Source organism: Pipistrellus kuhlii, unplaced genomic scaffold (assembly GCF_014108245.1).
Source record: "Pipistrellus kuhlii isolate mPipKuh1 unplaced genomic scaffold, mPipKuh1.p scaffold_m20_p_1, whole genome shotgun sequence".
Lineage (NCBI taxonomy): Eukaryota > Metazoa > Chordata > Mammalia > Chiroptera > Vespertilionidae > Pipistrellus > Pipistrellus kuhlii.
Window position 1 is genome coordinate 76,961,658 of NW_023425404.1, and position 24,286 is coordinate 76,985,943.

Consider the following 24,286-nt stretch of genomic DNA (forward strand, 5'->3'; position numbering starts at 1 on the left):
GAATCAAACCTAGGATCCTTTAGTCCGCCGGCCGACACTCTATTACTGAGCCAAATTGGCTAGGGCTCAGTGACTGTTTTTAGTGTCTATTTCTGAAGTCCTATAGTGTATGTGAAAACTTAAGAAAACTATACTAATTTTTAAAATAAATAGTAATACACTCGGAATGACCAGTTTAGGGATAATCAATATGTTAAATGTGATTCTTGCTCTATTTCCACTTAAATGCTAAAGAACAGTTGTTAAATGAAATTTCTGAGAGTCTATACATATACACGGTTTAAATGAGTCATTGCACAGATTCTTGTCTAATACACATGAAAACCAATCATTGGTAAAGTGGGTTCCATTGTCACATATTTGTGAGATTTGCCATTCTGAAACTAAACTCTTTAACAATTTCCCACCAAGAGTTAGCTATTGGGGGGGGGAGTCAGTCTGTCTGAAGTGTTTGTGACTTTTTAATAAAATTTATTTTTGCATTAGTAATGATGGACCAAGATCTGGGGGGAAAAGTGCTCCTCTATCCTGCACTCTGTTAAGTATATTGCTGTGGTGATGCAGAAATAGTTGTGCTTCAGCATTTTACTTATGCAAAATATGAATGGTACAGAAGTCCTGGTTTCATTTGGTTCAATGTGAGTTATTCTTGTTTCCTTCAGAATTCTGAGTTGAGAGGGTGGCATCCCCTTGCTACCTTTTGTACTTCATCCTGCCTTTTTCATCTGCCTTTTTCTTTGGTTGATGGACTGCACAGGTGAAGTCAGAGCAGGCGGTATCCTTTTGAGAGAGGTGTAGGAAAGTTCTGTTCAGCCTACTTGGTGGGAAGGCCAAATTGAATTTGTAAAATGCCTGCATTACAGATGATTTTTAAAGAAATATAACTTATAGGAGCTGGTCTTTGTGGTTTCTAAACTAATTTCAGGAAAAGAGAATTATACCTTAGCCTATCAGTTATTTATATTTTATTCTAAATGTTTAGCAACAATTTTAATAAATTGAAATACTTCCGACAGGCTTTTTAGCGCACACACACACACCTCTCCCCCTTCATATTATAAATTAATAGAAGCGTCATATGTAAGGTTTCCTCTTTAACCCTACCAGACCGCTGTACTGATTTTTCGGTAATTTCTGAATCTGCTGCTATACCGCTGTACCTAATTTTCTGTACTTTGCCTAGTACGTGAAAAAATGCGTCACAAACTAAATATAACCAACCAATCATGGTCAAACCTCATGGTTAGCCATTGCAAATGTCTGCCCCCATATGTTTAAATTGACTTTGTGTGGTTTGACATGAAAAATTTCTGAAAATTCACAATGAAATGAGCAGCTGATGAACCAAGCACTTCAACAAGAAAGCGAAGTAGGTCTAGGCTTATCACAGTCCAATAAGTGATCAATACTTTGGTTAATTCAGATTCTGAGGAGTCAGAATTTCATCAAGAATATGTTTCCAGTTCAAGTGACACAGACAGTGAGAGCTTGAATGTTGAACCTCATAGATCTAGAGCTAGATTGATAGTAAGAGAAGGGGGTGTGTCCCTCAAACTGCTGATGGAGAGATGTAGGTGGTGATGAAGGTTGGACAAGGAATTTTGTATCACCAAATGCAGATCTGAATTTCATTGAGGATGGAAAAGGCCCAGTGAACATTCTTGGATCTATCACAGAGAAGAGTGAACCAATTGACTTTTTATCCTTGTTTTTGGATGATACTTTCTGGCAAAATTTGACAGAGAAAACCAGCTTCCGGGCCCACCAATTGCATATAGCAAAGCTCAACTCCAAAAATTTCAAGGATGCTACTTTAGAAGAAATGAAGGCTTTTCTTGGACTGAGGATCTATATGGAATGCTCATGTATAAAAGCCCAGCTATCAGGATTATTGGACAAATGAGGGCTCTGTCTTCCTTGGGTTTACTCCCGGATTTTGAAATGTTATGACTCGAGACAGGTTCTTGGCCCTTTGGAGTTTTTTTACACATAATTGATGAGGAAGACACAGATATCGATAAGACAGAATATATAAAGTTAGGCCTTTCTTGGAAAGTCTGCTCCCCAAGTTTCTCCACTTCTATCTGCCACAGCAACATCTGAGCCTAGATGAGGGGATGGTCCCGACAAAAAACTGGCCATCAAGCAGTATATCAAGGATAAGCCCACAAAGTGGGCATCAAGTCTTTCCTTCTCTGTGAAGGTGAGACTGGCTACATTTTGAATGCAGAAATCTACACTGGTGCTGCACCAATGCCTATAAAAGACTTGGGCCCAGTAGGAAATACAGTCGTTTGTCTCCTGACCTCATGTGCAATGGAAAATAAATCACATGTTCTTGTCATGCACCGGTTCTACAACTCTATAACCCTTGCTAAATATGCACTGTCAGAATTACACACAGGAATTGTGGGAACCCTGCAGCAAAACAGGAAACAGTTTCCTAAGTCACTGAAAAGTGTGAAGAAAAAACTTGCTAGGGGTGACAGTCGCTATCTATGTCAAGAAAGTGTAACATGTTCCATTTTGCAGAATATAAAGCCCACCACATTTATTTCAAACTACCATGATCCAGCCCAAATGTAGTAATAAACAGAAGAAATAAAGATGCCACAGCTGGTGAAGGACTATCATAAATATATGAGTAGCTATGACAAAAATGACCAGATGATCCGCCTTCACCAGTCTCGTCATTACTGCTGGCCCCGGTGGCTTTTCATAAAATTTTTTATGTGGGCCAGTTATAATTCTTTTATATTCTTCAAAGCAGCAAGCTGCTTCAAAAAAAGCCAGTTTATTTCACCAAATATATTCAGAAACTGTGCCGGCAACTTATTGGTGGATACTTGACATCAGCCCACCGCCACCCAGAAAAGGAACCCTGCCCTCAATGGATGACCCCAGGCAATCATTTTCCAGAGATTCTCCCTGGGACATCGTCTGATCATATCTGTGTTGTGTGCATGGCAAAGCACTCCAGGTACAACAAGCAAAATCCTGGAGTGTCTTACAAAGGCAATCCATGCAAGAAGGTGAAGAGCAACATCTGGTGCTCAGTTTGCAAGAAGTACCTCTGTGTGAAACAAGGCTAATCCTGCTGGGTGGATTGGCACACAAAGGTGGAATATTGGCGCTAGATGAAAGGTAGACCTATTTTCTACAATGTCTCCAAGTTCCATCTTATTCTAACCACTTGTTTGCATATAACTAACATTTTTCTATATCATGTTGATTTTTCTCTTTAATGCTCAGGAGCCCAGGTTAGGTTCAGGGCCTCGGGTCTGGTAGGGTTAAACATGCTTTTAGGTGCTGCAGTGTTTACGTACTTGCTTGGTTGGAAATGATGGATTCCTAGACTGGCTTTGTCTTCCTTTTTTCTAATTGTTTTCATGTTTGACTAAAATGGGGAAGTAATATTTTATGTGGGTAATATACTTAACAGATTTTCTGTTGGGAAAACAATAATGCCTAAACTAAAATCAACTGTAGATAAAACAACCCAAGCTCCATTTATGCTATTCGCATCTTTAAAGAAATTCTATATGGTGCCTGTCACATGATATAGTAATACAAAGGAAAGAGTCTGTTCAAGGCACAGTTAAGGGCTAAAATTAGAGCATATTGAACGTGAGTCTTCAAGTCTTAACAGATTTTACTCTTCTATCTTTAGCTAGTTATGTTTCACATTTGTTTCAGTTATCCTTCTTGATAGGAAACACATTGCTGTGTTGGCAGCATGCTGTAAGTATCTCATACAAAACTCTCCTATTCAGAACACTGATGACATAAGATGAAATGGTGTTTCCTATTGACGTGTGGATTATGATGACTTCCATCTTTTCAGGCATTGGGATGGACACTTGTGTCATTCCTTTGAGGCATGGTGGTCTTTCCTTGGTGCAAACCACAGATTACATTTATCCTATCGTCGATGACCCTTACATGATGGTAAGTTTGACCTAATATGTTTTTACATCTCGAACTGCTGTTCAATTGGTTTTGGGTTGTGGCTGGGGTTCTGTGTGTGTTTGTATGTGTGTGTGTTCTTATTTTTGTTATATTCAAATTGTTCTTATCCCACCACTGATGTGACTCCTGCAGTTGCAACCATTTGGTCTATTTCCTGTTCACCCTTTGTACTGCACATGAGCAATTAGGCAGAAATCCCTCTGCTGCTTTTGTGCAAGAACACCTGCTGTCTACTAACAGTGTCTATTGACTGGCATGTTTGTAATTTTTTTCTTTCTTTGATATTTGTAAACCCCTCATTCCTGTGTTTCCAGCCAGAGATGTGCCATACCCTGTATAGGTTTAATCCTAGATACTTTCATCAAGAATAGAGCTCATCACAATTTAACTTCTTGACTATTTATTTTGATTCTAGGCATTCTTCTCACCCCCAATTGTGTTTTGTACTCACTGTGTAGATTTGTCTGAACTGCTGGATCCAAGTTCCTTTGTGCCAAGGGCACTGGGATGAAGCTGCACACATAGAGACTTGGGCCATGAGGCAGCTAAAAGGGGGTGGGGGTGAGGTGCCAGTGACAGGCACACAGGTTATTAGAAACCTGTTTTCCCTCCACACATCCATCTGTTCTCTCCTCTAAAGCAGTGTTCCTGAGAGACTGAGGTATGCCACAGCCCAGGTGTCCCACCTGACCAGATGGCAAAAATAGTTAGAACCAGAATTCATCCCATTTCCCGCATCTGCTAAAAGAATCTGAGAGAATCCAGAACAGAAGGGGCAGTAAGTCACTGTAGCTCTAACCAGCACTTGGCACCCAAACTGTAAACCACTTGTTGCCTCAGTTAAAAGAAGGTACAAAAATTTATCCATCCAAGTGTATAGAAATTATCTTCTCTATAATCAGTAAAGTTCACCTTTCTTTAGAATATGTTTAGGATAAGTGGCTGTTTCCATGTTTTCTTTCAGGCACTTGTTTTTACTCCACAGCTCTTCCTCCCAGACTGTACCTCCAACCTTGCTCCCACTAACATCTTCCCACTCCCCGTTTTCCATCTAAATAAACTGTAGGCTTCTCCCAGTATTTAGAATGGAAAGTGTCTGAAAAAGAAAGGTGGGAACTTGAATAACTTGGAAAAATGAATGGCTTAGCCGAAACTGGTTTGGCTCAGTGGATAGAGTGTCGGCTTGCGGACTGAAAGGCCCCAGGTTCCATTCTGGTCAAGGGCATGTACCTTGGTTGCAGGCACATCCCCGGTGGGGTGGGGTGGGTGTGCAGGAGGCAGCTAATCGATGTTTCTCATCGATGTTTCTAACTCTATTCCTCTTCCTTCCTCTCTGTAAAAAATCAATAAAAAATATATTTTTTAAAAAATGAATGGCATAGTTGTTCTATAATTGAGGATAGTAACCAGACTGCAAGTCACAGAAACAGGACCCCATACCAGTAGCTGCTATTCCTGGAAAGTACCTGGGGTCTCTTGGCAAGTATTCCGTAGCTCTCTTTGTTTCAACAAATGGAAAGTCCCCGTCCTCCTCTTGCCCTTTTTCATGTTTCTGCTTTCTTCCAGGGCCGGATAGCATGTGCCAATGTACTCAGTGACCTCTATGCAATGGGAGTCACAGAATGTGACAATATGCTGATGCTCCTTGGAATCAGTAATAAAATGACCGATAGGGTAAGTAGGAGATGGGCCAGCTGCTTACTCTCTGTTGTCTTGGTCACTTCGCTTGGGTGGTCAGCCCTTCTTTTCCCATCTGTAAAGCCAGGCTGCATGGCTTCCATATTTCATCCTGTTCTCCACTTTTTGGCAGTTACTAGTGAATTAAAGTAGTCTGGCCTATTCATATTTTCATTTCCACCACCTGCTTCCCTTCTGGGTAAACTAAAGCCAAGACATTTAGGTTTGTTTTAAAATCTAGGCCACAGTAATAGCACCTTCGTGCCAGGCCTGTGGACTGGACCAGCTTTATAGAGCCAGGGCATGCGGCCCCTCAGGGGCCAGGCCCTTTGGTTGCTAGTTGGGCATTGATGTAAGACGGTGATGGGGCTGTGGTGTCACGTGTGTTCCTGTGCTTACCTGGCAGTATCTATAGCCTTGTTACCTGTACCTGTTCTCTAACCCAGAGATGAATTCTCTCAGATTATTTTTGAAAGGTACTTGATTTTTTCCCCCCAAAAGAAGTTTGTCCTGCCTCTTAGAGAGTTTTCTGTAGGTCCTTTTCTGCCAGCACAAATGTGCATTTGAGCCATTGTTTGCACACACCCCTCTGGGGAGTGGGGGGGGGGGGGTACATATTAAAATGAGTCTTGGAGTTCTTAAGGACCATTTAAAGAGTTGGGGTAGCCCTATGCACCCAGTCACATTCCAGTTTTTATTTCTCTGTTGTCCAGGCTTCATTCACATTGTAACCTAGAATATCTTCCAGCTCTTGATAAAATGGCTAGTGTAAACTATTCCATCTCCCTTATTCCCTGTATAGTCTGAACTTTAAGAACATCCATTAGGGTTTTATGATCCTCTTTATAACTACAGTGTACTCTTTTCTTGGTTTTGAACTGAATTATGTGACTTTTACTTTGTGTCCTTTTAAACCCTAGGAAAGGGATAAAGTGATGCCCCTAATTATACAGGGTTTTAAAGATGCAGCAGAGGAGGCAGGAACATCTGTAACGGGCGGACAAACAGTGTTAAACCCTTGGATTGTTTTGGGAGGAGTGGCTACAACTGTCTGCCAGCCCAATGAATTCATCATGTAAGTTGGTTTTGTTCCATGTCACTTGACCTGGTTCTCTTTCTTTTCTTACGATAGATTCATTGAGATATAATTTGCATACTATAAAATTCACCCATTTCAAAATATAGTTCAATGGTCTTTGGTAATATTCACAGTTTTCCAACCAACACCAGAGATTTTAGAACATTTTCATCACCCCAACAAGAAACCCCTGTCCTGGCTTCTTTTACTTTACATAATGTAAGCATAATATTTTTAAGGTTCATCCATTTTGTGGCATGTATCAGTACTTTGTTTCTGTTTTTGAAAGTTATTAGTATTTTTTTTTAAATATATTTTATTGATTTTTCATAGAGAGGAAGGGAGAGAGATAGAGAGCTAGAAACGTCGATGAGAGAGAAACATCGACCAGCTGCCTCTTGCACACCCCCTACTGGGGATGTGCCAGCAACCCAGGTTCATGCCCTTGGCCGGAGTCGAACCTGGGACCTTTCAGTCCGCAGACCGACGCTCTACCACTGAGCCAGACTGGTTTCGGCTGAAAGTTATTAGTATTTTTAATTGAAATATACATATAGCAAAATTTTATATAATTTAAACCCAATATTTTAAAGTATAGAATTCATTTTTTGTGTGTGTGTGTGTGTTCACAAGATTGTGCAACCATTATCACTATCCAATTTCAGAATATACCAATCAATTTTTCCCCCCAACCCCATAAAGAAAATCCTATATCTATAAGCAGTCTCTCCCAATTCCCTCCTCCTTCCATTCTCTGGAACCACTAATCTATAATACTTCTTGTCTTTGGATTTGTCTATTCTAGGCATTTCATATAGATAGAATCATATAACATGTAGTGTTTTGTGTCTGGCTTCTTTAGGCATACATGTTTTCAAGTTTCATCTATGTTTTAGTATATATCAGTATTTCATCCATTTTTATGGCTGAACTAGAGGCCTGGTGCACAAAATTTGTGCATAGGAGGTGGTGTTCCTCAGCCTGGCCTGCACCGTCTCCAATCTGGGACCCCTCGGGGGTGTCCCTGCAAGATTGGGCCTAAACTGGCAGTCTGACATCCCTCTCACAATCCGGGTCCACTGGCTCCTAACCACTCGCCTGCCTGTCTGCCTGATCACCCCTAACCACTTCTGCCAGCATGATTGCCACATAACTGCTCCCCTGCCGGCCTGAGAGCCCCTAACTGCCCTGCCCTGCCCTGCCCATCTGATGCCCCCAACTGCCTTCCCCTGCTGGCCTCATGGCCCCCAACTGCCCTCCCCTGCCAGCCTGATTGCCCCTGCCCACCTCTGCCTCAGCCCCCACCACCGTGGCTGTGTCCGGAGGAAGGAAGTCAGACATCTGGAAGATGACCACATCTGGTCATCTGATCTAATTAGCATATTACCCTTTTATAAGTATAGATAATGTTCAATTGTATGGACATACCACAGTTTATTCATAGGTGATAGATCTTTGGGTTATTTCTACTTACTTATGAATGATGCTGCTATGAACATATATTTTGATTCTCTTCGGTATATATACCTAAGAATTACTGGTCATGTGGCAACTGTTTAACTTGAGCAACCATCACACTGGTTCCCAGCAGCAATGTAGGAGGATTCCAATGTCTCTACATTCTCTCCAGTATTTGTTGCTATTTTTATTTTATTTTTTAATAATAGTTATCCTAGTGGGTTGAGGTGATACCCACGGTGGTTTGATTTGCATTTCCCTGGTGGTTAATGATTTTGAGCACCTTTCAATGTGTTTTTTAGGCATTTCTAGGTCTTTGGAGAAGTTTCTCTTTTTTTTTTTTTTAATATATTTTATTGATTTTTTACAGAGAGGAAGAGAGAGAGATAGAGAGTTAGAAACATCAGTGAGAGAGAAACATTGATCAGCTGCCTCCTGCACACCCCCTACTGGGGATGTGCCCACAACCAAGGTACGTGCCCTTGACTGGAGTCGAACCTGGGACCTTTCAGTCCGCCAGCTGACGCTCTATCCACTGAGCCAAACCGGTTTCGGTGGAGAGGTTTCTCTTAACACCAGTCATCACTTCCCATATTTCATGTTCTTGTTAAGAAAAGCCACCCTATTCTATTTTCTGAAGGAAGTACAAACTCTGTTTGTTTCTCTGGTTTTGTGAATAGGTACTGTGTTCACATGGCTCAGAATTCAAAAGGTATAAAAGGCTTTACATGTAGTCCCTCACTCATCTGGCATCACCAGTTTCCCTTCCTGGAGACAACCATTTGACCAGTCTTCAGTAATCCGAGTGCCACATATGAAACTTACTACTGGTCAGTCTGAGTTTGAAACTTTGATGCTGAAATCACCAAAACATTAGACCCACAATTTGAGCCAAATCCCACACCCTGAGAAACAATCTGTTTCTGAAGTCTTATTGCTTCTGAAGCATGGGTCTGTATTGAAAAGTTCACAGCAGCATGGCTGAATTTGGCCTTTTGCCTTTGAAGGCTAAGTGATTTGCTTCTTTATATATATTTTTGGAGGGCTGGATCTAATAGATAATTGGCAGACTCTTCTATTCTCTTTCAATGTTTTTGTTCCCATAGTAGTAGTAGTAGCTTTAGTAGCAAGTTGCAAGGCTGCAACACTTGGTTGTGGTGGCTTAAATGTAAGTGCTTGCAAATGTGCTGTTTTTTACCAGCCTTTTCTTGCTCCTTTTTAACTGATGATGAGTTTACCTCCTTGGTTAATTTGGCCATACCATGCCCTTGTTCTTTTTTTCAGGCCAGATAACGCAGTGCCTGGGGACGTGCTGGTTCTGACCAAACCCCTGGGGACGCAGGTGGCCGTGGCTGTGCACCAGTGGTTGGATATTGTGAGTAGCCATTCCTGCAGGGGGCGAGGGGAGCTGAATATAAGTTTTTGGGATTGTGGTAGTTTTCCTTGTGGGATTTGGAGAAAAGGGCTTTCAGTTGCATTCAGATCACGTGTCTCTTTAAGATATATCTGCTCCTGGAGTGTCACTTCTTATCCATACAGGAAGCCCTTGTTTCAGGTCTAGCGCTTCTAAATGTCACCAGCTTGTCGTCTAAAAAGGAACTCCTTTAGTGTCACTACCAGGGAGTTTGGTATCAGTCACGCCCTTATGGAAATACTAGGAATTGTCCATGGTTTTGTTTTTTATTAAATCAGAGTATCTTGTACTGAATACTTAAAGGAGGTAAGCCCCAGCTTGGGGCTTTAATGAAGCTTCATAAAAAGAATTTGTGAGACAGAGTTTAGTTTATTTGGTGCTGAAATAGTAGCTCAGAACGTTAATAAATAATTATCTTGTAGAAAGAACATCTAGAATACACAGACATTTATCTTGAGTCGCTTTTCCACTGAGCTAGAATCATAATTCATTTAATATTTTTCCCATTGTGATTACAACTCAAAAATTAATATGATTTGTGGTATATCTCACATATCTTGGTGCTTTTAATTTCTACAACTATCATCTGAAACTACCAGTCCTGATAAACAGTTAAAAAAGAAAAACAATTTTATGTTATTCATAACTAAGTATATGTTGGGTTGATAGGAAGAGTAGAGAAAATCTCTAAGGCTTCCACAGTCCAGTCATTTTTCTGTTCTCATCCAGTGATGATGGGGAGATTTCCCATCAAGTATGATCACCTGTAAATCTAATTGGAAGGCCATTACAGGGCAGTGACCCACAGAGTTGCTTTGCAATTCAACCACTCAGATCTGAGTAATTCAGCAAAGCAATCAGAAACAGTTGTGGCAGAAGGGCATAAAAAATGAGGGGTTTGGGATCTTACCCCCAACCTGACACCTCCTTTGCTTTTATACCTTGTTTTTTTCAATTTTGAGCATTAAAAAAAAGTTCCAAAGACTATGTGTCAGCACAATACCTTTTTCATAAAAATCAGAAGCAACCAAAGAGCATATTGTAGGCTTCTGTATGTATGAGAATACTATTTTTTGAAAGGGGAATGATGAGTATAAAATTTATAATAGTTGTTACCTCTGAGGAAGAGTTGAGGAGCAGTGGGATTGGGGAACAACACATAAATAGACTTGTTACTGCATTTAGTGGTAGATTGTTGGGTATCATTAAAAATAAATGAATGCATGCATGAATTATGTCCATTAATGGACCACCATGACAATCTATCAAGAACCCGTAATCATGCCCTGGCTGATTTGGGTCAGTGATTGGAGTATCGGCCACGGGCCGAAGGATCAAAGGTTCAATTCCTGGTCTAGGGCACGTACCTTGGTTGCAAGTTCTCCAGCCCTGGTAGGGACATGTGTCGGAGGCAACCAATCTATGTGTCTCTCTTATGTTGATGTTTTTCTCTCTCCTGCTCCTCCCTTCCTTTTTCTCTCTAAAAAATCAATGGGGGGAAAAATCCTCTGGTGAAGATTAAGAGAGAGAAAAAAAAAGAACCCATAATCATAATGCTAACTTCTTTGTAAATCAACTGGAAAAAAGGAACACCTTTTTCTCCTTCCTTTTATGATCTATCCTTTGTGGTCACGACAACTGTCCTTAGTGCTAATGCAGTCGAAGTTGCTTTCCCTGTTCATTTGTCTATAAGATGCCTTGATCCAGAATTAGGTAAAGTCAACAACAGTATAATTATATGAAAAATAAAGCCGTCAGATTTATAGGAGAGATGGAGAGGCAAACCAAAGGGCATTCAAAGCTATTCATGTGAGATCTACACCCTACCACAGAGAAGCTGCCCATGCAATACCTTTTATTGCTTGTGTACTGCAGCCATATGTCCTACTGCTTTTACTAGCTAATAAATTGCAGTATAGTATTTGACTAGAGAAATGTGGGTCAAGAACACAAAAGATACCTCAATGATATGGCTATTGGACACCTAAAATAATTGTTAGGGGGGGCCTGTTAGAAAATTTAATTTTGCACACAAAATTAGAAAAATAAAATTCCCTATAGGTTGACTAGAGAAAAATGGGCTTTTTCTTTCAGTCCTTAGAAGTAAAGGTTAATCACATTCTTCTGCCCCCCTCTTTTCTCCCTCACCTATGTTCCTATATTAGCCTGAAAAGTGGAATAAAATTAAACTAGTGGTAACTCAAGAAGATGTGGAGTTGGCATACCAGGAGGCGATGATGAATATGGCAAGGCTCAACAGAACAGGTATTGGTGCGGAAGGTTGTCTGTTGCAGGGGTTGGCAAGTTTTCAGAACAGAGTCAAAATGGGAAATATTTGGCTTTACAGGCCACATACAGTCTCAGAAGACCATTCTTAGCTGGAGGAACAGATAATGGTCTAGATTGGGCCAGTTACTGCAAATCCTCCTGTGTTGGTGTCTGGTTTTTGACACATTTGGGTTTGAGAGTAGGTTATATGTGTTTGAGTTTGAGTGTTTGTTATGTGTTTCCTTTCAGCCAAAGGGGTAAGCCAGGATCCTATTCAGAGGATTATTAAAAAGAAAAAATGTCAATGAAGTACCAAAAAGAGTGACTAGCATGTGGTGTACAAAGTTCACTCAATTTCTATTTCATGAGTACCTATAATGTGTCCTTCACTCCTCCTAGTGCTAGGGAGACTGCAATGAACAGACAAAAGTCGCTGCTGTCTTAGAGCTTACATTCTAAAGGCTGGTTTGAGCCTGGCCGGTGTGGCTGTTGGTTAAATGTCCCATGCACCAAGAGGTTGCTAGTTTGCCCTAGCTGATGTGGCTCAGTTTCTGGAGCATCAGCCTCCACACTGAAGGGTTGCAGGTTCGAATCCTGGTCAATGGCATGTACCTGGGTTGCGGGTTCGATCACTGCTACCTGCAGGGGCAACCAATCCATGTGTCTCTTACATCAATGTTTCTCTCTCTTTCTCTTCTCTCCCTCCCCCCACCCCCCTTCACTTTCATCATTTCTATCCTCAATACAAAGCAATGGGAAGAAAATATCAGATGTGGACTAACCAAAAAATTTTGCCAGTTTGATTTCTGGTCAGAGTACATGCCTGGGTTTCTCTCTCATCAATGTTCCTGTCTTCCTCTCACTTCCTCTCTCCCTAAAAAAAAGCAATAAAACATTAAATTTAATTTTTTATTTTAAATATGTTTTGTTTATTTAGAGTAGGGGTGTCGAACTCAATCAGAGAAGGGGCCAAAATCTAAAATCCAGTCTAAATCGCGGGCCGAATGGTTTACTGAACAGTCATAAACTGTCATTGTGATGGAAACACAGCGGAGTACAGTGATGACAGCACGGTGCGGGCCACATTGCAAAGCCTGGCGGGACGGATTTGGCCCGCAGGCCTTGTGTTTGACACATGTGATTTAGAGAGAGAGAAAAGGAGAGGGTAGGGAGAGATCGAAACATTGATGAGAGAAAAACTGATAGGCTTCCTCCTGCACGCCCACTACTGGGTGTGGAGCCTGCAACCCCAACATGTGCCCTGATTGGGAATCAAACCAGTGACTGCCTGGTGCATGGATTGATGCTCAGCCATTGAGCCACACTGGTTGGGCTCAATAAAACATTAAAAACATTTTTTAAGGCTGGTTTGTTTCCTAATTATCTGCAGAGAGCAACCCACACATGTGTTTCTCTGAGAGTAAAATATGCTTAAGGAACAGTAATGTAATACCCACGTGCCCACCTCCTCATAAGAGAAACAGTGTGGCCTTGGAAGCCCATAGGTGCCCCTCACATCCAGTTTGTAGGTTCCTGCTTAGAGGTAACCACTGTTCTGAATCTAATGTTTATTCTCTTGCTTTTAAAGTTTTTATCACATAGACTTGTATTCTTAAGCAATATATTAGTTTTGCATTTTTTGCTTCATTGAATCATACCTGTATCTGTTTTTCTTGCGTTCGATGTTTAATGTTCCTGAGCATCATTCGTGGTGTTTATACCTATATTTCCTTTATTTTCCCACTGTGTAGTTTTCCACTCTGTGGCTTGGCTCTGCTCCAGGCTACAAAGTTTCATTTGTAGAAGGTAAATAGATCCCAGATACTAGAATCAGGTTGGCGGGGGCATAGCCGGCCTGCAAACCATCACAGGCCCCTCACCCAGGCTGCCCCATGCCCCAAGGGAACTCCCACCTTGATCCAGGACACCCTTCAGGGCAAACCAGATGGCCTCCACCCATGCACCAGGCCTCTATCCTATCTACTAAAAGAGTAATATGCAGATTGACCATCACTCCAACACAAGATGGCTGCCCCCATGTGATCAAATATCCTGTCCCCATGTGGACACAAGATGGTCAGCAGGGGAGGGCAGTTGGGGGCAAACAGGCTGGCAGGGGAGCAGTTAAACATCAATCAGGTTGGCAGGCAGAAGCAGTTAGGGGAAATCAGGAAGGCAGGCAGGCGAGCAGTTGGGAGCTAGCAGTCCTGGATTTTGAGAAGGATGTCCCAGATTGGAGAGGTTACAGGCTGGGCTGAGGAACACATCTCCCATCCCCTGCACAAATTTTGTGCACTGGGCCTCTAGTTGTTTTGTAAGTGTGACTGAAATTTTTTATGTGATTTTCTATAGGTTAGAAATTTTAACTAAAAGAAAGAGTACATCTTACAAATCCAAACCACTTTTTTTTTTATAAGTCGCCTAATATATATCAACTAAATGACAAAACCACATGGAGAGGAATTATGTGAGAGAATCTAAGTAAAAACTATAATCTTTAATTTGGAATTATCAGTATAAACTCAGCATTCTTTTCCCCTTTAAAACGCTTATTGCTCTAGCTCAGTGGTCAGCATACTACGGTTCGAGAGCAACATGTGGTTCTTTGGCCCCTTGAGTGTGACTCTTCCATAAAATACCACGTGTGGGCGTGCATGTACAGTGCAATTGAAACTTCATGGCCCATGTGCAGAAGTAGGTTTTCGGCTCTCAAAAGAAATTTCAATCATTGTACTGTTGGTATTTGGCTCTGTTGACTAATGAGTTCGCTGACCACTGCCCTAGCTGGTTTGGCTCAGTGGATAGAGTATCAACCTGGGTGCTGAAGGGTTCTGTGTTTGATTCCAATTAAGGGTACGTACCTCGATGGCAGGCTCAGTCCTAAGGCCTGGTCAGGACTCGTGCTGGAGGCAACCAATCGATGTGTCTCTCTCACATCAATGTTTCTCTGTCTCTCCGCCTCTCTTCCGTCCTTTCAGAGTCAATGGAAAAATATTCTTGGGGTAAGGATTAACCAAAACAAGCAAACAAACAAAAAACAACAACTTATTTCCAGGTCTATCAAAAAGGCCTAAAGCGATGATAACCCATTAGTAATGAATACCTACTACCATCATTCTGATCTGAAAATTATCATTTTCCCCTAAAAAATGCCAGGACTCCTTAGGGAAATGGCTGATTCTAATGGAAGTACAAAAGATAAGCCTAGGACATCCTGTGCCCGGAAGTAATAGTGTTATCAACAGCTGTTGTTATTAAGTCACTTCACATAACTCAAAGAGGCTCCCACCAATCAAATTGGAGGGGCTGGACAATGAGTATTAAGAAGAGTGACATAGTTAAGTATATCAAGGATCTAAAAATCAATGCCAGCCGAAACTGGTTTGGCTCAGTGGTAGAACAGTCGGTCTGCGGACTGAAGGGTCCCAGGTTCCATTCCGGTCAAGGGCATGTACATTGGTTGCACGCACATCCCCGATAGGGGATGTGCAAGAGGCAGCTGGTCGATGTTTCTCATCAACGTTTCTAGCTCTCTCTCTCCCTCCTCTCTGTAAAATATCAATAAAATATATTAAATAAATAAATAAATATCAATGCCATCATAGAGATGAAAATGTTTTTGGTCACATTTGGGCACCAATTTGTTCTGAAAACAAAAGGAATCAATCACACATTTTACTGTTCTTGTATAGGCTGTGCTTTGGGGAAAAGCAAATACATTTTTTTTTTTAAATTCTTTATAGAAGAGTCACATCTAATAAGTGCAAGAAGAATGATTGAATTACATATTTGCTTTTTTTTTTTTTTTTTTTTTTTTTTTTTTTTTTTTTTTTTGCTATCCCTTTGATGTGGTAAACATCAGTGGCAACTAAAACTACAGTCATCAAGACAGTGTGATATTGGTGAAAGAACAGAAAAACATACCTAGCCCTAGCTGGTTTGGCTCAGTGGATAGAGTGATGGCTTTCAGACCAAAGAGACTTGGGTTCGATTCTGGTCAAAGCCACGTTCCTTGGTTGCAGGCTCTTCCCTGGCTGGGCCCCTGGTCAGCGTGCGTTTAGGGGGCAACCAATTGATAACGTTTCTCCCACATTGATATTTCTCTTTCCTCTTTCTTCCACACTCTGTAAAAATGAAAAAATATCCTCAGGTGAAGATTATATCTATAGAACAGACTAGAGTCCAGAAATAGACTTCCATAAGTATAGTTAACTAATCCTTGACAAAAGAGCAAAGGTAATTCAATGGAGAAAGGATCATCTTTTCAACAAATGGTGCTGAAACAATTGGACATCTACAGGCAAAAAATGATTATAGACACTGGATTATAGACCTAAATGTAAAATGCAAAACTGTTGAACTAGAAGATAAGAAAACCTGGGGTTTGATGATGCCTTTTAGATACAACACCAAAAGTACTATTTATAAAAGAAAAAAACTGAAGTTGAATTTCATTCATACTAAGAACTTCTGCTCTGTGAATGACACTAAGAGAATAAAAAGACAATCCACAAACTAGAAGAAAATCTTTGCAAAACATAATTCTGACAAAGGACTGGTATTCTATGTCATTGGGGAAATGGCAGTTTAAAACGATACTACTACGTGCCTACTTAAAAACCTAACACTGACAATACCAAATCTGACAGCGATGTGGAGCAATAGGAACTCTTATTCCTTGCTGATGGGAATGCAAAATGAAGTAACCACTTTGGAAGCCAGTTTGGTGGTTTGTTACAAAGCTAAATATACTATTATCCAGTAGTTGTGCTCCTTAGTATTTACCCAAAATGAATGGAAAATTTCTGTCCACTCAGAAATCTGCACAGGTTGTCTGTCACAGCTTTATTTATAATTATTAAAACTTTATAATTATTAAAACTTGGGGTTTGGCTCAGTGACTAGAGTGTCGGCCTGCGAACTGAAAGATCCCAGGTTCGATTTCAGTCAAGGACACATGCCTGGGCTGCGATCTCAATCCCCAGTGGGCGACTCGCAGGAGGCAGCCAATCCATGATATTCTCTCATCAAGGATGTTTCTATCCCTCTTCCTCTCTAAAAACAATTAAAAATTAAATTAAATCTTGAAAGCAGATCCTTCATTAAGTGAAGGGATAAACTGGCGCATCCAAAAAATGGAATATTATTGATAGCTAAAAAGAAATGAGCTGTTAGATCATGAAAAGATTTGGAAGAACCCTTACGCATATTACTAAATGATAGAAGACAGTCTGAAAAGACCAAGCACCATAGTTTCAACTAGATGCCATTCTGGAAAAGGTAAAACTATAGACAGTAACAAGATCAGTGGTTAGCAAGAGTAAGAGAGGGATGAACAGGTGGAACACAGGATTTTTAGGGCAGTGAAATTTCTCTGTATGATAATATAATAATGGATGCAGTTTATATATGCATTTATCAACACCTGTAGACATCAAGAGAACCCCAGTGTGAACTATGAATTTTAGTGAATGTATTAGTATTGGCTCATCTCATAGCAAATTTACCACACTAAAGGTGAATATTAATAACTGAAGAAAGGGGATATATGGAAACTTCCTGCACTTTCCACTCAATTTTCTATAAACCTAAAACTGCAAAAACAGAATTTTTTTTAATTAAAAAAAAATTGGCCTGGCTGCTGTGGCTCAGTTGGTTGGGCATTGTCCTGTGCACCAAAAGGTTGCCTGTCTGATTCCTGGGTTGCTGGGTTGATCCCCAGTAGGAGGCATGCAAGAGGCAGTTGATTGATGTACTCTTGCACCAATGTTTCTTTCTCTCTCTAAAAATTAATTGTGCTTTTAAAAAGTCCTCTTCTTTGATTTTAGGGTGGCTTAGACAGGCTTACCTTTTGTTGTGATTGTAATTTTTCCATACAGATTTTTTAGCTTACTAAGAAGTTACTGTTAATTGAAGCAGCTGATAGTCCTAAGTGGTTGAAATTGAAACAATCTAGCTTTTACCATTTCACTGTGGGTTTTGTTGATATTTCAAAATTACATTTTTATTTTGATATACCATCTTCCTGACAATTAAGAATTTTGAGATCAAAGTGTATTTAAGATTTTTCACTTGAGGAATGGTAGGGTGATTTTTGTTGTTTGCTTGTTTTCTCAGAAAGTCTCCATTTATTACACCAGATAATAAATTTCTTTTCTGGTCTCCTAGCTGCTGGACTCATGCACACGTTCAATGCCCACGCTGCCACTGACATCACTGGCTTTGGAATTCTGGGCCACGCACAGAATCTGGCTAAGCAGCAGAGGAACGAGGTGTCCTTTGTAATTCACAACCTCCCTGTCCTGGCCAAGATGGCTGCTGTGAGCAAGGCCTGCGGGAACATGTTTGGCCTCATGCATGGGACCTGCCCGGAGACATCAGGTACAAGGATCCTGGGCCCAAATCTGAGGATAAACTAGTGAGGCTAGTGGAAAGTTTCATGAAAAAGAAGAAGCCAAATACATGAGCATGACCCTATGTTCTCAGCCCCTTTGGGCTGTATGTCTGTACGTTACCAGTCTCCCACCATCCGGGGTATGGTGGAACAGTCTTGTTTAAGTCCATTGTTTCCTGTGTTTGGTGACAGAAAGTCACTCTTCAATTTTCATTGGAAACCTAGCATTTAAAATAACACTTAAAATAATCATAGGTTACAGGCTGTTTTTTTTTCCTTGGGGGAAAAAAAGTCTAAGATTGCTTTGACAGTGAAATAGTATAGTATGCTTCCACAATGCCATTTTTCTTTTGACCCATTTCCCCCCCTTTCCCTTTCACTCTTGTATTTTATTCTTTAAGTCATCCTTTTTTCCCCCAGTCTCCTGTTTTTATTTCCTTTCCTTGATAATAGTAAAGTAGGTTTTCTAAATGCATGTGTTAAAAATTGACAAATTTTAGTTTACCTGTTTTTACAGATTTTTGTAATTAAAAGTATATATGTAAAGTTTAACAGCAAAGTTTTCTATATATATTACAGTAATTTTTAATTTGTACTATGTCTAGTGAACATGTACATTGACCAGTCACTGCGAGTAAACAAATGCTCACAGCTGGAGCATATCTTAGCACAGTGTTTTTCAACCTTTTTTGGGCAAAGGCACACTTGTTTCATGAAAAAAATCACGAGGCACACCACCATTAGAAAATGTTAAAAAATTTAACTCTGTGCCTATATTGACTATATATAAAGTAATTCTCTTGAATAGGAATCAAATAAACACAAAGAAAGTATTTTATAATTACTTTATTATGAAATATTAAGTAAACAAAATAGTGAAAAATTGTAAAATTCTTGTCTTGTCTGCACCTACGGCACACCAGGCAACATCTAGTGTGCCGCGGAACAGCGGTTGAAAAACGCTGTCTTAGCACATGTGGGAACGTTGGCTCCAATATGTTAAAACTGCTGGGCTGCATACATGAGTCAGGAGATCACAGTTTGCTTCCAGGTCAGGGCGCATATATTGATAGGTTGTAGGCTCGATCTCCAGTAGGGGGGTGTACAGGAGGCAGCCATTTGATGATTATCTCTGAACATTGGTGTTTCTATCCCTTTTTTTCTCTCTAAAAATTAATAAAACCATATATTTTAAAAACTGTATAAAGTCATGCTACGTGCTATGCAGTGTGATCACATGCTAATCATTCACCAAGTGTTTATGAACTATAACTCTTGGATTTCAATATGTAGACTATAGTTGTAGACATGTAATATTTATTTATTTATGTTAGTGTTTTTCCAACATAAGACCTACTCACAAAAATGTGTTTAAAATAATAGTGAATTGCCCTAGATGGCTTAGCTCAGTGGATAGATCATAGGCCTGAGGACTGAAGGGTCCAGGATACCATTATGGTCAAGGGCACATGCCCAGGCTGCAAGCTTCGATCCCCAATAGGGGGCATGCAGAAGGCAGCCGATCAGTGATTCTCTCTCATCATTAATGTTTCCCTCTCTCCCTTTCAAAATATTTTTAAAAATGAAATAAAATAATAGTGAATAACACACACACACACACACACACACACACACACACACAAATGTTAACTTAGTTATAAGCAAATCTTGGTGTTGAAGCATTTTAAAGTTAACAGAATGTTAATTTTCACTTTTGACATATGGACCAGAAATTTTGTCCCTTAAATCCAAAGTCTATTAAGTCAAGGTCTACAAAATGGAGAGTTTATTATACCTCAGGAATTTCCCTCTCCTGGCAAGAGTTGAATTATCTAGGGATTGCGTGTGCCCAGCCATGGCTGGTGTGGCTCAGTTAGTTGGAGCATCATCCCATTTACCAAAGGTGGAGAGTTCGATTCCAAATCAGGGTCCTTACCCAGTTTGTGGATTCCATTCCCCAGTCAGGGCAGATGTAGGAGGCAGCCAGTTAGTACTTTTTACTTTGGTGTCTCTCTGTCTCCCCCACCCCCGCTGAGGGCTCAGGGGTTCCAGGTTCGATTCCTGTCAAGGGCATGTATGTTGGTTGCGGGCACATCCCCAGTAGGGGGTGTGCAAGAGGCAGCTGATCGATGACTCTCTCTTATCGATGTTTCTAACTCGCTATCTCTCTCCCTTCCTCTCTGTACAAAATCAATAAAATATATTTTTTTAAAAAATTAAAATATTGGTGCATACCTAGAATCCCTAGGAAACCCAGTTCAGTCAGATAGGGGTGGGCCTGGTCATCAATAATTATAACAGCTTCTCAAAAGATTCTGGAGTGCAGCCAGAGGCAGTGACCACAAAGTCCTACTCCCACGTCAGTCCTGTAGAAGAGTTGTGGTTCTCTGGTAAGTCTCTCAGCTGAGTAGAAGATCCTGTCTTAAAGAAAAAAGCAAAGTCTGCTTCCTCTTCCCAAAAGTGGCCTAAGGTAACCTCTAAAAATGGTTCACTATTCACTTCTCCCAGAAAAACCCACAAAACCATGCACATTAAGAGATTTAAATCTTCATGTTCACTTTCCATAAAGAGTGCTGAATTTTTGCCACACATACTTGAAAGTGCAGAGAGTAATGCTGAACTTAACGGGTGTAGATGTGGATTCTCTGGTCATTGTGCACATCCAGATGAACAAAACGCCCAAGGTGTGGTGCAGAGCTTACAGAGCAGATTGTTCCCAAACCGGAAGAGCCTCCTGTGTGGTGCACGGGAGGGAAGATATCCCATAATACCTGAGGAGACAAAGAGTTAGGGCCCGGCCCTGGCTGGGTGGCTAAGATGGTTGGATCAGAGTTCTGTACACCAAAAGGTGGTGGGTTCAACTCTAGGGAAGGCACATACCTAGGTTGTGGGTTCCATTCCCAGTCATACCGAAGGTAACATTGGTGTTTCTCTCTCCCTCCCTCTCTAAAAGACAGTAAAACATACTCAGGTGAGGATTTTTATTTATTTTTTTTTTTTTAAGGAAACTTGTTTTTAATACATTTTTATTGATTTCTGAGAAGAAGAAAGGAGGAGAGAGAAATACAAGCATCAATGATGACAGAATCATGCATCAGCTACCTCCTGCACACCTACTGAGGATTGAGCCCGCAACCTGGGCATGTGCCCTGACCTGGAGTTGAACCGTGACTGCTTGGTTCCACTGGCCAGGTGGAAGCTTATGTTTTTAAATATTTCTTTCTCAGTGGTAGGAAAAAATAGCTACCACATAGTATGTTATTGAGGCCTCAAACACCTACTCCTACACAGCAGTGGTTCACAAGTGATTTTTACAATGTTTGTTATTGTGTATATGTTTTTTACTATAGTAGAAGTTTTCCAAGAAATAGTTTAATTACAGTTTAATCTGGAATAGATGAAGGCAGAACTGGACAGGCTTCATTGGAAGGGGCAACTTGAAGATAGAAGTTCTTGGTTGAACGTAGATCTGTGCGAGATTTTTTTGGAAAGATAGTGACGGAGAAACTGCTCACAGGGCATCACAACTAATGATAATCATTTTTTCTTTGCCAGGAGGCCTTCTAATCTGTTTACCACGTGAGCAAGCAGCTCGGTTCTGTGCAGAGATAAAGTCTCCCAAATATGGTGAAGGTCACCAAGCATGGATTATTGGGATCGTAGAGAAGGGCAACCGTACAGCCAGAATCATAGACAAACCCCGGATCATCGAAGTCGCACCACAGGTGGCCACTCAAAATGTGAATCCCACACCTGGTGCCACCTCTTAATCTAGACCGAAATAGCTATTTGGTTTTGTTTTTAAATAGATCTATTTCCTTTATCATCATTTCAATTAAAGACTATAAACAACAACAAAAAATTCTCATTGTGTCTACACATCTGGTGACCTGAGGTCTATTTGTGAATGGATGCAATTAATAAGATAAAATCCATTGCCTTTTTTTCCTGTTACATTAACTGAAGATGCACCTAATTGTGAGGCAGCTTCTGAGTTGAGAATTATATTGTTATCCAATACTGTTGATTCATTTTGAATCTTTAGACACTTCTCTTGCCGCATAGGCTCTTTTTAAAGGTGCTTTCCCATAGCACAGGCATTACCAGTCGTGGTGTCAAACTGCAGTTTGTGTCTTTGATTTCATGTATATTTATCATCAGTTTGATCTTTTTTAAGTGTCTTGAAAGTTATTTGGGAAGATGGAATTGGTGGCACAGTGGTATCCCAGTAGGAAGAAGGTTGCATGATTCCTTTGAGTTTTTGATTTGTAAAGCCTCGTCTCCTAATTCAAGAGCATCTCTTTGATCCAGGATATTTCCCAATATGTATTCAGTGAAACAAGGCGGGTGCTTGCCTCTGCATGGAAAGCACTTAGAAGATAAGAAGGAAATTGTTTTTCTTTTTTGTAGCCTTCCTAATATTTACAGTAATATCACTAACTGCATTCTTTATCAATAGCAAAAACGGGATACTTTTTGCAATGTAATTAGATGTCCTATAGTGCAGCAAGAAATTGCCTTCTAAAAGGGGGGAGGGTTCCTGTATAATATTCATTTACAATTCAATATATAATTAAACAAATAATTTTTAAATAGAATCAGTAATAAAGACTGTTCTGTGGATGGTAGTGCTTAATACATTTTATATTTTGTATAGTGATTTCAGGCCTCTTGTTTTCTTAAAATCAGCAGCTATTTAACCTAATTCTGAGCATTACTTTGTCCTTTGCGCCAGAACTATTTGTGCACGCTTTTTGTGATCTGTTAAAAATCTGCATTGCCAACATTGCAGCTCGAACTTAAACTTGTTATTCAAGTAAATATTTAATTTTTGTAATTGCTCTTGTATAATCAGATTCCCCTTTTAGTATTATTTTAGAAGCATTGGGAGGGTTTTGGCTAAAGTACAATTTATTGGGGAAAACTAGATTTTAGTTTTATAAAACTTTTAAGTCTTTCATGGGACCTATATTTTCTTGAATTAAATTTTGTAGTTCTAGAAAAAATAGGCGACCTAAAAAGGTGTTTATCTGTGTTACCTAGAAGCATAGGCTTCCTTATATTGTAACCTACTAAGCGATCTGGAGGGATTCCTGTCATTAAGCACAAGTGCACTGACCCCTCAAGTGTCTGCATAAGAGAACAAGCACCACATCACTGCAAGTTTCCAAATGCTTCCTACATACAGGCCCCAGAGCCCTGGAACCCATCAACTTCTTGCCAAAGGAAACCGCCACTGGGGAGAGAGAGCCTGGAAGAGGCTTCACCATGGACACGCCCCCCTTCCGGGAGCCCGAGAGCAGCTGGCTGGCATGTGTCGCTGGAGCTCAAGCCATAGAACGGTGTGCAGTACCGAGAGGCTGCTACGGAACTGAAGTTAATTGGACATTTTATAGGGATTTATACAGATGGTGGTCCTCAAAAACTACAAACTAGTAGTCTGCAAAATAAAATGTGTTGGGAACCTCTGAGATGAACATGCTGTCGATTTTTTTTTTTTTAATTACACTAGTGATGCCTAAATCTGAACAACTGTCAATGTAGATGATGATTTCCTTGATGGCAGGCCTGCTGAAATCAAGATATGCTTGAGGAAATCATCTTTGAGAAGATTTATATATACATATGATAAAATGTTGGGTACTTAGAGGTTGGTGTCATTCACCTGTGTTAGAATCACTTGGGATTCTTGTCAAAGGCAAAATCTTGGGCTCCACCCCAGATCTGCAATCAATATGGGGAGCATGGGACTAGGGACTCTCTTAAGCACCCCAAGTGGCTATGTGCACTAAAATTAGAACCACAGGACTAACGGGATGGTGCAGAGGGCTGGGAAAGGCAAGGGAAGGAAGGAAAGTGAACTTGTTCTTAAAATAACTTCCAGGAATTTTTCTTTTTCATCTTGACCATTTTGTTTGCTGACATCTAGGCCCAACAAAACCAAAAAGCCCAAGTGTCTTAAAAGATCTTTGAAGAATCAGACGATTGTCATTGAGTATTTGTGGTCATAGTATTTGATAAAATCTAT

General features: G+C 40.4%; 1 protein-coding gene across 7 annotated transcripts in view; it reads left to right on the plus strand.

The window, feature by feature from the left end:
- Nucleotides 1-23,735, plus strand: part of SEPHS1 (selenophosphate synthetase 1) — a 32,775-nt gene extending 9,040 nt beyond the window's left edge. For 3 of the 7 annotated variants that reach the window (XM_036452625.2, XM_036452643.2, XM_036452634.2), the window contains exons 3-9: nucleotides 3,845-3,948; nucleotides 5,536-5,643; nucleotides 6,567-6,721; nucleotides 9,467-9,557; nucleotides 11,762-11,861; nucleotides 18,033-18,245; nucleotides 21,814-23,735. In XM_036452625.2, coding sequence (XP_036308518.1) covers nucleotides 3,845-3,948; nucleotides 5,536-5,643; nucleotides 6,567-6,721; nucleotides 9,467-9,557; nucleotides 11,762-11,861; nucleotides 18,033-18,245; nucleotides 21,814-22,028 — 986 coding nt within the window. In that variant the 3' untranslated portion in view covers nucleotides 22,029-23,735. Of the gene's footprint in view, nucleotides 1-3,712; nucleotides 3,746-3,773; nucleotides 3,949-5,535; nucleotides 5,644-6,566; nucleotides 6,722-9,466; nucleotides 9,558-11,761; nucleotides 11,862-18,032; nucleotides 18,246-21,813 lie in introns of all 7 variants that reach the window. The other 4 variants (XM_036452688.2, XM_036452667.1, XM_036452652.2 and 1 more) reach the window with 4 other exon arrangements.
- Nucleotides 23,736-24,286: the final 551 nt, after the last annotated feature.